The sequence below is a fragment of the Rutilus rutilus genome (genome assembly GCF_951802725.1).
Source record: "Rutilus rutilus genome assembly, chromosome: 12".
NCBI classification, from domain to species: Eukaryota; Metazoa; Chordata; class Actinopteri; order Cypriniformes; family Leuciscidae; genus Rutilus; species Rutilus rutilus.
The window spans coordinates 12385794-12400693 of record NC_140217.1 but is presented as its reverse complement, the minus strand read 5'-3'; the positions used below and the strand labels follow the sequence as shown (position 1 = coordinate 12400693).

The 14900-nt window shown below is 38.8% G+C and overlaps 1 protein-coding gene across 3 annotated transcripts in view; it reads left to right on the top strand.

Moving 5' to 3' along the window:
* tns1a (tensin 1a) overlaps nt 1-14900 on the top strand; it is a 122955-nt gene that overhangs the window by 13022 nt on the left and 95033 nt on the right. For all 3 annotated transcript variants that reach the window (XM_084426088.1, XM_084426087.1, XM_084426089.1), the window contains exon 2: nt 2977-3091. In XM_084426088.1, the coding sequence (XP_084282214.1) occupies nt 2977-3091 (115 nt within the window). The remainder of the gene's footprint in view (nt 1-2976; nt 3092-14900) is intronic.

The window sequence follows — 14900 nt, the reverse complement described above, 5'->3', positions numbered from 1 at the left end:
TGTGCACAAAATGACGCGAATGTAACAAGTGAACTTGAACTAAGTTACGGTGCTATTCAGAATGTGTAACTAATGTTGTGGACGCGCTCTTCCCGGAGCAACGCGATGAAACACAGCAACTAAACCAAAATAATTCACAATGCTTTATTACAATATTGTTCTCTTTATAATGTTATGTAATATGACAGTCCCAATCATAGTCACTATATTAGTTGTGCATTGCTGTTTGAGCTGCATGCGCTGAAGCTGAAGATGATCACTGGCACGCTTTACTACAGTGTTAATTCTTAACCAACTGCATCCTATAGGAGATAAATCAGATATACTGTAGATAGGCCTATACAAATTAAACACAATATTACAACTTACATTTGCACGAAAAAAAAGGCTGCGAATGCACACGCAAACTTATAGTCATGATGAAGGTGTAACTCTAGCTGTAAAATGGTCCCAAATATAACTGGCGCGATTGCTTCATTTTTCCTTGTGTCTGCTTTACATGCTTCGCAGTTTTATCGATTAAATGTATTATCGACAATGAATCGATCGTCAATTAATTGTTAACATTCCTAACTGAAATCATGAAACCTATACAATTTAACAATAATTTATCAAAAGTATTTATTTTTTATTTTATTATTACATGTTTAGGGCCCTATGAAATACTTTTATTTTTTATTTTTATTTTTTTTACCAAATTCTGTGTTTTCTGTTTTAAGTTTTAAGATTAGTTAGCTCAGACTGGTTGGCGCCCACTTAATTTATGGTCCTAGATTGTTCTGTTTTGTTTGAACGAATCATCTCTGTCCGATCTGCTCAGTTTCTACAGCTGTTACGTTTGTTCTTCTCTAGTTGGTTTTATTTAATAAATCCTATTGTTATTTGTACTTCTTTGCAGCTAAAAATACAGAATACCGGACCCAGAATGTATTATGCTGCAGCATTCACTGCCCTAGCCAGGAAAGGACTTTCATTTGTTAAATATTCCATCTATTTCTGAACCCTCGCACAAGATATGGCCTTCAATGATGGGACCCTGAAGTCGCTGTTCTGGATTGGGGCGAACTATCACCAACCAAGAGACCTTCCAGACATGTCGATAGGAACATGAAGGGAGGCCATCCTGCGCTGTCGGGAGAGTCTCTAACCCCAATCCACACCAGAGTCCACGTCATCAGACCCAGAGCCCAGCCAACCATCACCCCAAGACACGGAAATTATGCCAGAGCCCACTGCAGACAGGAGCTTCCACCCGCTGTGACGACGGAGCCTGTAAGGATTACAGCGCCGACCATCGCTTCGGAACCGGAGCCCAGCAGTGAGTCTGACCTGGTGTGTGAGCCGGCAACAGTCGTAACAGTGGGTGATTTGGTGGAGTTGGACACTAAAAACTGGCTGATTGATTGGGAATCTGAGGTTGTGCTACCAACCAGCCCTACCCTGAGCCTTCCATACCCTCATCATCGCTGGTTCTGTCCAGTCCTAAATCATCCGTGCCTTCATCGCCACTGGTCACAGTTCCATCTGCTCTCCATCTGCACCCTGGGCTCCACTTTGAACGGCTCCATCTCCATCGGTCGTACCCTGGATGTCGCCTACAAAGTCACCATCATGGCTCCTCCCTCCATCGACTCCGCCGTGGGCTTTCATCCTAGCTGTTCTCTGGGTCACCAACAACTAACCACTCCTTCCATCATCTCCACCATGAATGCTACCTCCATCATCGCCACCCTGGTCTCTCCTGCCTCTATGTCTGCCCTCTTACAGGCCTTCACCTGCTCCTCATCCACCTCTAAAGCCCCCACCTTCCTTCCCTTGTATCATCTCTTACGGCGCAAGGTCACACCTTCCTGGAGGGGGCGTTATGTCACAATTATGTTATGTCTTGTTTGTTCTTCTCTAGTTTGTTTTATTTAATAAATGCAATTGTTATTTGTACTTCTTGGACATCTTCTTTGTCTTTGGAGCTAAAACGTTACATTGTTATAATTATTTATCAGATGGTACAACATATTATAAGGTTGTTTTTAAGCATTATGCATATATTATAATGCATTAAGAATACCCTTTTAATGCATTATAAATACAGGCTTCATATAAAGTATTAGCAATTTTTTTAATTTGTTAAGTCATCTGGAAGCAATGAGCCACAATGATTTGGTGGTGTCCCATAATAACTGCTTGACCTGTTTGATACTAAAACAACTGTATGCACAGCATACACAGGATCTATTTTTTTTGTTTTTTTTTGTGAATATGGCTTGTTTGATCATGTTCTCCATATGTGTTTGGTTTCTTTCTTTCTTTCTTTCTTTCTTTCTTTCTTTCTTTCTTTCTTTCTTTCTTTCTTATTTATGAGATTCTAATTATTATGAATCTTTTTTTTATGTGAAAGTCTTGATGCATATAAATGCACATGCCTCTCGTCAAGGTCACTGTTAAACACAAATCGTTCCCATTCTGAGTGAATGCTGTACTTACTGTAATGGTCTTAATGGTTTAATAGAGTTGTTTTAGTAAATGTCCAATGAGTGTCCACCCTTCTCTCTGGCTTTCTACAGCCAATGTCACTGATGCCAGGCTTTGCAGTCCTGAGCTTGAATGGTCTTGTCAATGTGTGACAAAAAGGCATTAAGATTTAGGGAGATAGTACAGCTGAAAATGCTGAGGATCACACTTTTCATTACCTTGACAAAATGGCTTTGCGGGACAGTGACTTAATACATGTGTAGTGTGTTGGTGTCTGTAACTGTAATGTTGACTTCCTTTCTGTCATTCTAACAATACAACTGTACAGGCCATCACTTAAAATTAGCTGTGAAATTTGTGTGAGGCTTAAAAATATCACTACCATAAAAAAGAGATATATGGTCTAAAAATTTAATTACTCTGATGAACCTTGTTCAGCTTATTGAATGTGTTCTCTCTCTCTCTCTCTCTCTCTCTCTCTCTCTCTCTCTCTCTCTCTCTCTTTAGCCAGAAGACTTTGAGGCTGTCCATTCCCACACCTTCAAGGCTAAGACCTTCAAAAAGGCAAAGAGTTGTGCAGTATGCAAGCAGGCTTTGACAAAGGAGGGCCTGGTTTGCAAAGGTCAGTACTGCCATTACAACAGATTCTATATGGTTATTATTATGATGGTGACATACAATGATTCAGCATCAATCTATCCTTGGATAGCTCATCAAAAGATCTGTGTTCATTATTTTATCCCAAGTATGGTTACTGAATTTGTGTTGTTGATACAAAATGTTTATTGTAAAAATGCGAAAGAACAGAACATCCATATTATTATTAAATCTAGTTATATCTTTGCATCTGTTCATATATCATACAAATGTAAGAAATATATTTTGGCAGTAGCAAGGCAGTTAAAATTAGCCTGCTGTTTTACCCTATAGGAACTAGTGTAAAAAAAAATGCCTTTCTGAATAGCAGACATGCAAGATTGAAGTGGGGCAGCAAGCTTTGCAAAAACACCACAGAGCTTGACAAACTCACTAGCCATCCGCTACTCTTTTGTTCCTTCAAATATCACACTGCCCTTGCCTGTTTACTCTTTTTTTCCTACTAATTGATAACATTTGTGATACAGTGAAGTTTATTTCTCTCTTTCCATCAAAAATGGTCAATTAAACAGACAATATTTCCACTTTTTGTGAATGCCCTTTAGTTTTCCTGTCTTTTGACGATTGATTGAATAATTTTTTTCCTTTGTTTTAAACAAAATCAAGTCAAGTCACCTTTATTTGTATGGTGCTTTTTACAATACAGATGGTTTCAAAGCAGCTTTACTGTGATAACAGGAAATTAATGTAACAAAGATTGCTTTGGCTGAACAGCAGCTCTAGAAGAAAGTCGTTGTCTAGTTTAAGTAAGTTCAGCATTAATTCATTTCCATTGTAAAGAACACTTAATGAAGCACCATTATGCTGTTGTTAAAGGCAACAAGTGGTGGAAAACATGTACAATTTGGTTGTGTTTAAGATAGACTAAAGCTCTATCAGGGATTTCACTTGGTCAAACATGGTCTTTGGTGGTGGTGGACAACCACAGTCAACCACACACACAATAAAAAGTACCCTACCCATGTGAACTGCGAGCCCAGTACTGACAATAAATCAAAAATAAATGCAAAGAAACGGTTTGCAATATTAACTTATCCTATTTATTCATGAAATAAAAAATAAACACTGTCAGGACAGATCATAACAAAGTGCTTAGAACTAGTGTCTTATATTTAAAAATCTGTAAATTTATAATTATGTAAAAGGTCACTTAGTGACTGATTTGAAAAGTTAGAAAATAAAATGAACAACAAAGTAACACATTACATAGAAAAAGTCTATTATTTTGCATTTACACCAATAATTGATGCACAGATCATTTGTTCTGCCCATTGCTATGGTTATCACTGTCAATCGGCACTCTTGCCAAAACTCTCGTTATAATCAATGAAGCTGTCTACGCTGTACAATGAATCTTATAATTGACATTTTGCTTATACTTTGTTGGTTATAATAAAAGGATTCACAAGTGTGCAGTACTCAGCTGCACCATTTTAAACAGTGTTGAGTGGATTCTGACTAGCTTAAACACAATGCTGCAAAAACACGTTGTAAATAGAAACCTTTGACGCTCTTCACAGAGCACATAAACAGTCACGCAAGCATTTTAAAGCAGCCGGCTGTCAGAGGGTACTGCAGAACGGCAGGTATTGTCATATTAAATTATAAAATTAATCTTTGGTGGCTGCCAAAACATTTGGCTGTCATTCAAGAAAGTGCTTTGAAATTGATGCAGACCAGAGCTTTTAGCACAGCAAAACACCTAGAAACAACTGGAACATTAATGTAATGCTCAGCATTTTTAAAGAAATTATTTTGAAACCACCAAAACAAATCTTTCACAGAATTTTACAAGCACATAATTTTACCAGATTGCTTTACCATTAGAAAAAGTTATAATTGACCATTATGCTTTCTCTAAGAGGCACACATGATCAGTCACTTAATGTTTGCGGACACCATAGAAATTAATAAGTTGTGCCATATACTAAAATGTCTGTGACTTCTTTTATAAAACTTTTTTGTTTTGTTTTGTTGTTGTTGTCATACTGTATATAGCTGCAAAATAGCTTACTCAAAATTAACTCATTAAAAAACATTGAAGATTAGCAGACAGGCTGTCAATTCATTATTAAGCAATAAACTGTTTCCTCACAAAAGTAGTTTGTTTAGCATACTCTCCTTAATTTACATTAGGGATGGGCATGAAAACCTGAGTACTCAAGTACTCAGTACTGATCAAAACCATAATCACTTGACTAATATATTAGTGCTGTCAAAATTAATGTGTTAGAGGCAGGGTAGGTGATTTGTTCCAGAAACATTTTTGTTATGCTGGTTGAAAGTCTCTTCATGTCCTGTTATGTGGCCCAGAGTGGCAAGTCTTTTTGTTGTTGTGATATACAGTATTACACACATTTTTGTCATGTATTTCATATTAAGTTTAGAAAAAGGTTTCATAGATAAGATTTGTTTAATGATTTATGTGTTTAATGCTTTATTTATAAAGTTAAGAGCAGAGAGGGAACACAAATGTACATTTATTTGTTTCATATTAACACCAATAATAAGATATTCCTTTTGTCGCTGCCTAGCATTGTTGTGCTAACATTCCGTGTGAAGCTAATGAGGAAATTATGTGGTCTTGCATTGCTCCCTTTGCCAAGTGCATTACAAATGGCTTCATTATGACACACAAGTGCCGTACTCCCTCTAAAGTCCCCACTTTAAGGGCTCTGGCCTTTAGAGTTAGTAGGGCATAGGGATGCTCACTTCCGCTTGGAGTTTGCTCTGTATTTTCATACCTCCATGCAAGCACCCTTCTCGCGCAGAAATCACACGTCATCAGCGCGTTTCATGCTATGCAGAATTCGACACTAGACAGATGTCAGTCACCTTGCACTGCAAAAGAAACAGCAGCCACCTTTTACAGTTCCTTCTGAACTAAAACAACGAGCTTGTGCTTCATTCACGCCATAATAACTGTCATTTGGAAGAGATGGAACCCTGAGTTTCAATGGCAGCACTATCAATGCCAAAATGAATATTGCATATTTTGAAATCTGGATATGCCAAATGCAGCATTTCTTAAAGTCACCATGAAATCTAAATTGACCAATTATATGCCCTCCTAATCTTTAATCAAAATAACTTCCCCCTCCCACTTGTATCTCCTCTCTGATGAAGTGTTTTCTGGCACAAGGATGGGACAACCTTGGCACTCACATAAGATTGCAAGGCAATGGCAAACGACAACAATCCAGTCAATTCCCGGTGGACAAAATTAAGTCCCGGCCAACATTTGTTCTTGTTTGAGAAGCCGTTTCCCTCGAATATGTCACAATATGACTATCTTAGCTTCCATTTAATAGACTTTAAATGACTTTAAATAAATCTTACATGATTATGCTTTATAATCGACATTGTGTAAGGTAAATGCCTAATACACTTTTTAATTGTATATATATATATTATATATACACGATTTTTTGTCAATTACCTCCATTATATATATATTACACACACCAATAAATAAATAAATAATGCACATTTCTGCCCATTTACCTTCATTGTGTGCATGTGTGGCAAACATGCCTGCAATTTATCATGAAAAACAGTTTCAAAACTCCTAGTTTTGGTATAGTACTAGTTTTAGACAGGCAGCGAGGGCAGTGATTTAGAGACAAAGTCATGGAGTCATTTCTGTGTATCAATTAAAATGTGTACTAATAATAACACTTAGAATTATTATTTTTTTAAATCAAGTACGCTCAAATGAGTTAAAGTATAGTCACATAATTAATCAGCCTAATGAAAGCGGTTTTATTTTATATGGAGCAGGTCACCTCAGGAGCTGACATCATGATCACATAACAAGCCGAATACCACTTTATTTTGGTAATCCCCTTTACTGGACACTTTCTCTCCTACAATAACCATGACTGAATTGTGTATAAAATATTGCAAATAGTGCATTTTTACTAGAGATGCACCGATTGATCGGCTGGTGACCGGAATTGGCCGATGTTCACGTGGCAACCGGCCGGTCAGTCTGACATATGCCGGTCAAATGCACTCGGGCGCCGTATGATTAACCTTTTGAGCGGTACGGTCTCATATATGGGATTTTATCTCTGTGCCCCTGAGAGTAACGTTACGGTGCCACATTTAGAATGTTCAGTGACGTTGCATTACATAACTGCCAGATTCAAACTGTGCTTTCGCGCGTTGGCTCACTTGGCTGGCGCTGAGCCAGACGCGTTCAGCGCTGTCATATATCACAACTAAGCAGTGTTTTCAACCTCATAATGTTTATTTTAGGTTTCAGATATTTAAATACACACAAGCACGAGTAAAACAATACATCTGGAGTTTGTAAAATACACACTGCTGTGGAAGCAGCAATAATAATCTATTCAAATATAATTTGCCGACATGTTCATATCAGACAAACATAGTGGAAGTAAAAGTTAACGTTAACTATAAAGTTGACTCTATTCTTCTCAGTTCACCGGCCACTTTCTTGCATTTATTTCGGGTGAAACTGATGAATTCACGTGCTGTAAATCCGACTGACAGGACAACATTGCGGCGCCCATCATAGACCAAGATTATTTATAAAGGTTTTTAAACGACCAAACACACTCACTTACACGTATTTGAGAATCGGAATATCAGATAGGCTAGTTGATGACATGGTAAGCAAGTTTGTGAATATTTTGAATAAAAAAGGAAAAGCTAAATAAAAGCGACACATACAGTATTATTGTGGCTGCGGTGTATCGCGTGACGCGTCGCCATGGAAACATTAAAGGGAACGTTCGGCTTGAAAAAACTCACTCTGGGGGTGGGGGTGTCAGTTAGAATATTTTAAATTTACGCGTGAAAGGGTTAAAGAAAAGATCGACAATAAATATTTGTGTGTGCTGTAAAGTGGTTAGAAAAAAAATTAAATCGGTATCGGCTAAAATCGGTATCGGCAGGACAACCTCAATGAAAAATCGGAAATCGGAATCAGCCTAGAAAATTGTAATCGGTGCATCTCTAATTTTTACAATGGCAGGGTACAGTTTATTTTCTTCAGTAGTAACACCATACAATACTATCCAACATCAAAAATAGAATGACTGTTACATACATAAATAATTTAAACTTGATAGGTCCTTGACTTCTGCTAGCCAATCAGCTCGCTTGCTCCTTTTTCTTCTAAAATTTAAGTAGTCTCACTTATAGTCATTTTCTGGTAAGCTGGTGATAAGCTACTAACAAAAAAAATCAACAAAACTTTCTATTTGATCAAATGGTTGCTAGAGGTCTTTTTAAGGACACTAGATCAAGTAGATTCATGTTGATAAGATGGCTCTCTGGAGTGGTGATGGTGGGGGTTTGTGTTTTATGTTCAAGTGTATATTTGTGCAACCACAGCAGCATGTCAGCTTGCTCACTGCAGCATGTCTGTGTATGTATTAGCAGTTGCACAGCTTTGTACTTGCAATGCATCAGCAGCGTAAGCAGATCCACTGTGACCAACTACTTGTCATATCCATAATAACATGCTAAAGGTTTATCCTGAGAGTTGTCATGACTGAAATATGTTTAGTTATAAAATGTTACATGGTGCATGCTAGGGGTGCAACATTTCAAGTTTCTCATGGTTCGGTTCATATTGAGGTTTTGGGATCACGGTTTCATTGCGATTTGTTTGGGGGTGGAGTACAATGTATATAAAAAGTCTACACACCCCTGTTAAAAAAAGCTGGGTTTTTTTGTGATCTAATAAATGAAACAAATATAAATTGGCATCTTGGCTTAGGAATATTTTCCCACTCTTCTTTGTAAAAAAACATTCCAGATCTGTTAATTTCCGAGGGCATCTCCTGTGCACGTACCTCTTCAGGTCCCCCAGATTTTCTATAGGATTCAGGTCTGGGCAATTCAAAAACATTAACCTTCCTTTGCTGAATCCATTCTTTTGTTGATTTAGATGTTTTGGATCATTGTCATGCTTCAGTGTGAAAGTTCTCTTCATTTTCAGCTTTCTAAGAGGTTAATCTTGGTCTCATCAGACCATAACACATTTTTCCTCATAGTTTTGGCAAACTGGTTATATGTTTTTGCAAAGTTTAGCCATAACATAGTATTTTTTTTTTTTTTTTTGATTCAGTAAATGTAAGGGACTATTAATTATATTATATTATATTATATTATATTATATTATATTATATTATATTATATTATTATATTATAGTTAAGGTTCTAAAAATAAATAAAATTCAAGGTAAATTTGAAGTCCAACAACAAATATTAATATTTTAAAAATACATATTTTAGAAATATCATTGCACTCCTTTCTGTTGTGCTCCGTCGTGCACGTCCACTCAGTTTTTACTATGATTCATTCGCTGTTAAAACAAATATTGATTTGCGCATTGATTTTAGCCCATAATATTTAAGTGATGTTGAATCCGTTGGAAATTAACGTAATCGACCTGCCTCACCACTCATAAGAAGCTTTAAGCAATCAGGCTCTAAGTTAAAACCATAAATGAATCTAGAGATCTAAAAACTTCATAATATATTCATATAACAACATTACACAGCAAATTTTAAAAGAAAATTCCACTAAATGCTTATACATGCTTCAGTCTATTCATTAACACTGCTGCTGCTGCTACTACAACTGCATATGCAGAGATAAACAATCATATTCCGCTAGCTTTGTTCCTGTTGCCATCACTGCCATGCCATCTAGTGGTTTGGCTGTGTACATGCAGAACAACGCACGGATGCAAACACATGAGACAGGCAGTAAAGTCTGTGCATAAGTGAAAGTTGTCACTCTGAATGTCTATTTGATGCTTTGTTTTTTTTTTCATCAAAACAGACATGCATTCATCAACACATTCTCACTCACAGCTCGTCACATATGGATGCTTGGTCAGGACACATTTAATACTTTGCATGCATTTGTGAAAGCAGAAATTATTTTATAAATATTTATACTTTCATAGATAGTTTGCTACTACTTATAGACCTTATGTAGCCCCGCCCCTTGTCAGCGCTGCGCTCGTTGTCTTTTGTCTTCTGGTCTGTATTTTCACAGCAGTCTTGCGTATTATGAATGAACGGCTCGTTATTAAATCTTCCCGGTCGACTGACATTTGTTAAGACATCTGCTTTAAATATTACAGTCCTCATGATAACTTTCGTTCATTTTACATTAAGTAAATCCCCTTCAAATGCTAATTACTCCTGGACAGCAATGCCATAGAAATTTACAGAGCGAAGAAATTAAAAGACAATATTCTAAAGATGTTTGCCCTTGTTTCTCTGTCATCTTCATTTATATAGCGCTTTTAACAATGTAGATTGCACATACAGTGCTATGCATAAGTTTAGGCAACCATGCTAAAGTTGACTAAAAAGAGGAATAAAAAATCATATTTTGCAAATTTAACTTAATGCCTTATTTTAAAAAATTAGGAAAAATCCAACCTTTAAGGACACCAATTTTCTTTGTGAATGAAAAATGTATCGTAAATAAATAAATGTTCTTCCTTAAAAAACAGGGTGCATAAGTTTGGGAACCACTATGTTAAATTCCCATAGAGGCAGGCAGATTTTTATTTTTAAGTTTTTTTTTTTTTTTTTTTTTTAGGATACTATGCATCCTGATAAAGTTCCCTTGGCCTTTGGAATTAAAATAGCCCCACATCATCACATAGCCTTCACCATACCTAGAGATTGGCATGGAGTACTTTCCATAAGATCATCTCTCAATGCAAATCAAACTAGCTATTAGGCTAACTGAAATAAAATCATGCCAATCTCTAGGTATAGTGAAGGCTATGTGATGATGTGGGGCTATTTTAATTCCAAAGGCCAAGGGAACTTTATCAGGATGCATAGTATCCTAAAAAAAAAAAAAAAAAAATACTTAAAAATAAAAATCTGCCTGCCTCTATGGGAATTTAACATAGTGGTGCCCAAACTTATGCACCCTGTTTTTTAAGGAAGAACATTTATTTATTTACGATACATTATTCATTCACAAAGAAAATTGGTGTCCTTAAAGGTTGGATTTTTCCTAATTTTTTAAAATAAGGCATTAAGTTAAATTTGCAAAATATGATTTTTTATTCCTCTTTTTAGTCAACTTTAGCATGGTTGCCTAAACTTATGCATAGCACTGTAGATTTCTCTGGCACATAAGGTCTATAGCGCCAGCCACTTGGATGTTAGTTGGAAACAGGTGACCAACCGTAAGGGGCTATTTACACAATACCGTTTTCAACTAAAAACGGAAAATGTTTAATGTGTTTTTCTGGCTGTTCATTTACACAACAACAGCATTTGGGGGCCTTAAAAACGTAAACTTTTGAAAACAAGTTTTAGAGTGCAAGTTTCGGAAAACGATATTGTTATCGTCTTTGTGTAAAGTTCAAAAACGTGAATCTGTTTAAACGGTGACGGGATACATATGCATAATACATTTTTAGTCTATAGGGCTGCGTGTTTGGTGCGAGTGCCCTGTAAGAGAATGCATTTACATTTACATTTTTACATTTTTATTCATTTAGCTGACGCTTTTATCCAAAGCGACTTACAATTGCTATACATGTCAGAGGTCGCACGCCTCTGGAGCAACTAGGGGTTAAGTGTCTTGCTCAGGGACACATTGGTGTCTCACAGTGGATTCGAACCCGGGTCTCTCACACCAAAGGCATGTGTCTTATCCATTGCGCCACACCACCCCCTATGCATATGTGCGCATGCGCGTAGTGTTTCTTTACAAAGTGACATCACTAACTACTGGCCTGGCATGCATAATACAGTGTTTTAGTCGTTTTTTACAGATTCGTGTGGACGGGGATCGTTTTGATAACGTTGTCATCTGTAGAAAGAAAAAATCATTACATTTTTAGAGACAGTGCTGAACACTAGTTGATTACCATCAAAGTAATTAGGATTGCCACCCATCTGAAATTATCAAGGCCATTCCAGCAGAAATGCAGAGCTCACAGCAAGAGAGGCTATGGACTGATTTACTAAATAGGTTGAGAGGGTCTTCGTAAGGAAAAGCGAATTAGGTTAAAAAGAAATTACTGCTGAATCATCCGTCAGCCAATCAAAAAAATAAAATAAAATTGTGATATACAGTATAGGCTGTAATGGGATGCTCAAACGACATGAGCCATTGAATTTCACTAAATTAATAGAGCTTCAATATTGTTCGGAGAAAGGTGCATAAGTGGGTTTTCCATAACATAAGCTATTGACGCAACGTTGAGTGAATTGAAATCATAAGGGAAATACACAATCAAAAATTTTCTTAGGCCAGTTTACGGTTCATAATCTTTCAGATGACCAGGTAACTTGTTTTCTGTGATTTTCTTATAACATCAGGCTAACAGTTTTTTTGCTGTGAGGTTTCAGACACTGTTTCTTCAGTCAATGCCTTTTTGTCAGAAAGCATAGCATTCTGTCTAATGTTTCCCATGTCTCCAGAGTCACCTTTATTTATATAGTGCTTTATACAATGCAGATTGTTTCAAAGCAGCTTCACTGTAATAAACAGAAAAACAGAATCAATTAGACAAACTTCATCAGAAATTAGACTGATTAATGACAATAGTCTCATTATTCAGCTCAAGTAAGTTCAGAATTGATTCAGTTCAGTTCAATAACAGTGTCATAACAACTATGAAACAAATTCAATTCAGCTGTAAAGCAGCTCTACAGAAGAAAATTGTGTCATCCAGCTCAATTCAGTTAACATTTTGTTCTCATCTGATAATATCAGTGCAGTCAAATCGATAAAATGACTGAATATTAAATGACTTTTAAACCCCAACTAATGCCAGACTGAACTCCAATGACTGGAGCAGATTTTAAAAACCGACTGTGAACACAGACAGAAAGGAACGTCTTGGTTACATATGGTAACCCTCGTTCCCTGAGGGAGGGAACGGAGACGTACGTTGTGGTGAACGACAGATAGGAATCTCGCTAGAGAGGCCAATCTACTTAGAGTGAAACTAAAACAAGCCAATACACATTGCCGTGCAATCATTTGCATCAGCTATGCATCCTTGCAGCGCGGGTATTTAACGAGCAGCTGGTGCGATTGCACTTCAGTTTTTTGCTGAGGAGCCAAGCCTGAAAAGCTGGTCGCCCCGGCGGGTAGCAGCAGATGTGGCGACGGGACGTACGTCTCCGTTCCCTCCCTCAGGGAACGAGGGTTACCATATGTAACCGAGACGTTCCCTTATCGGTCGGTCACTCTCGACGTACGTCGTGGTGAACGACAGATAGGAATCCCTACCAAAGCACCACAGCTGGTGCACCCCATCCAGTGCCCTGTGTAAGCCTCCACACCTTCTTGCCTGGAAGGACCGAGAGTATCCGTCACTGTTGTTCCGTGATAACCCATACAGTGAGATTATTGGATAACACTGGGAAAGCGCGCCCCGATCTGAGGGAGGGGAACGCTGCGGGAGCCACATTCTTAAGCAGAGTTATGTGGGAATAGACATATGGACTAGCCCGAGGGTTGTACTGCATATGAATAATGGGTGACTTAGCCCAAGGGAAAGACACTGGCTTCCGTTTAGGAGCAACCGTGGGGAATATACACACATGGGATCCCCGTTGGGTCAATCATGTGGGACCCAGCCTAGACCCGGTTCTCAAGGATATAGCGGATAAAGGCCTGGCACCGGATGCTCCGCCATGTCCGTGCCGAGGGTGTTGGAGGACTCAACAGGTTTTGACTCTGGAGCAATAAGGGTGCACAGTAGGATGCAGCAAGCCGACAGAGCCGGTACTCACAGTGCTTCTACCCGTTTAGGGTGAGAACACGGGAGGACACGGGCTCTACACGTAGGCTATAGTATCTAGCGAACTTGTTAGGTGTCGCCCAGCCCGCAGCTCTACAGATATCTGTTAGCGAGGAGCCACGTGCCAGCGTCCAGGAGGATGCAACGCCTCTCGTGGAGTGTGCATGCAACCTGAGCGGGCAGGGCACGCCTTGAGCTTGGTAAGCCAAGGCGATGGCATCCACTATCCAGTGGGCCATCCTCTGCTTGGAGACAGCCTTTCCCTTCTGCTGGCCTCCGCAACAGACAAAGAGCTGGGTCTGCCTCCTCCAGGGGCAGCGCTTGCAGGTTCACTACCTAATCTATAAAGGGAGTGGTAGGAACCTTGGGCACATAGCCAGGCCGGGGTCTCAGAACAGGGTTGTCGTGGTTGTCACCCGGCCCGAACTCTAGGCACGATTCATCGACCAAAAAGATATGTGGCTAGATAAAATGGCAGCCACGTAGAACTTTAGTGTAGATGGGGTCAAACCCGTTGAAAGCATTCTCGAAGGAACTCCAGCACTGAACCAACCGAGAAATTGACTGGGTTCAGGTGGCGCTGCTCGCACCATGATATAAAGTGTCGCCGTTTTATGCCATACAGCTTCCTGGTGGAACTTCCTCTAGAACTCAGAATTGTCTCAACAACCTTGGTTGAAAGATCAGAATCAGATCAAAGATTCTGATCAGCTCAAAGTTTCCAGATCTCCAGCTTGGGGTGGTAGATCGTCCCTTGCACTTGAGACAGAAGATCTCTCCCAACTGGGATCTCCCATGAAATGCCTTCCAGGACAGAGATCAGGTCCAAATAACATACTCGGGCCAGCTGGAATGGAGCCACTTTGAGAAGGTGGACTCGGTCCTGGTGAACCATTGTTAGAATTCCTGGAAGCAGAGCTGCCATGGTCACGTCTATACCATGGCATCCAGCCCCAAAGGAGCTGGAGTTGTGAGGGCAAACTGTCTCAGTGCGGA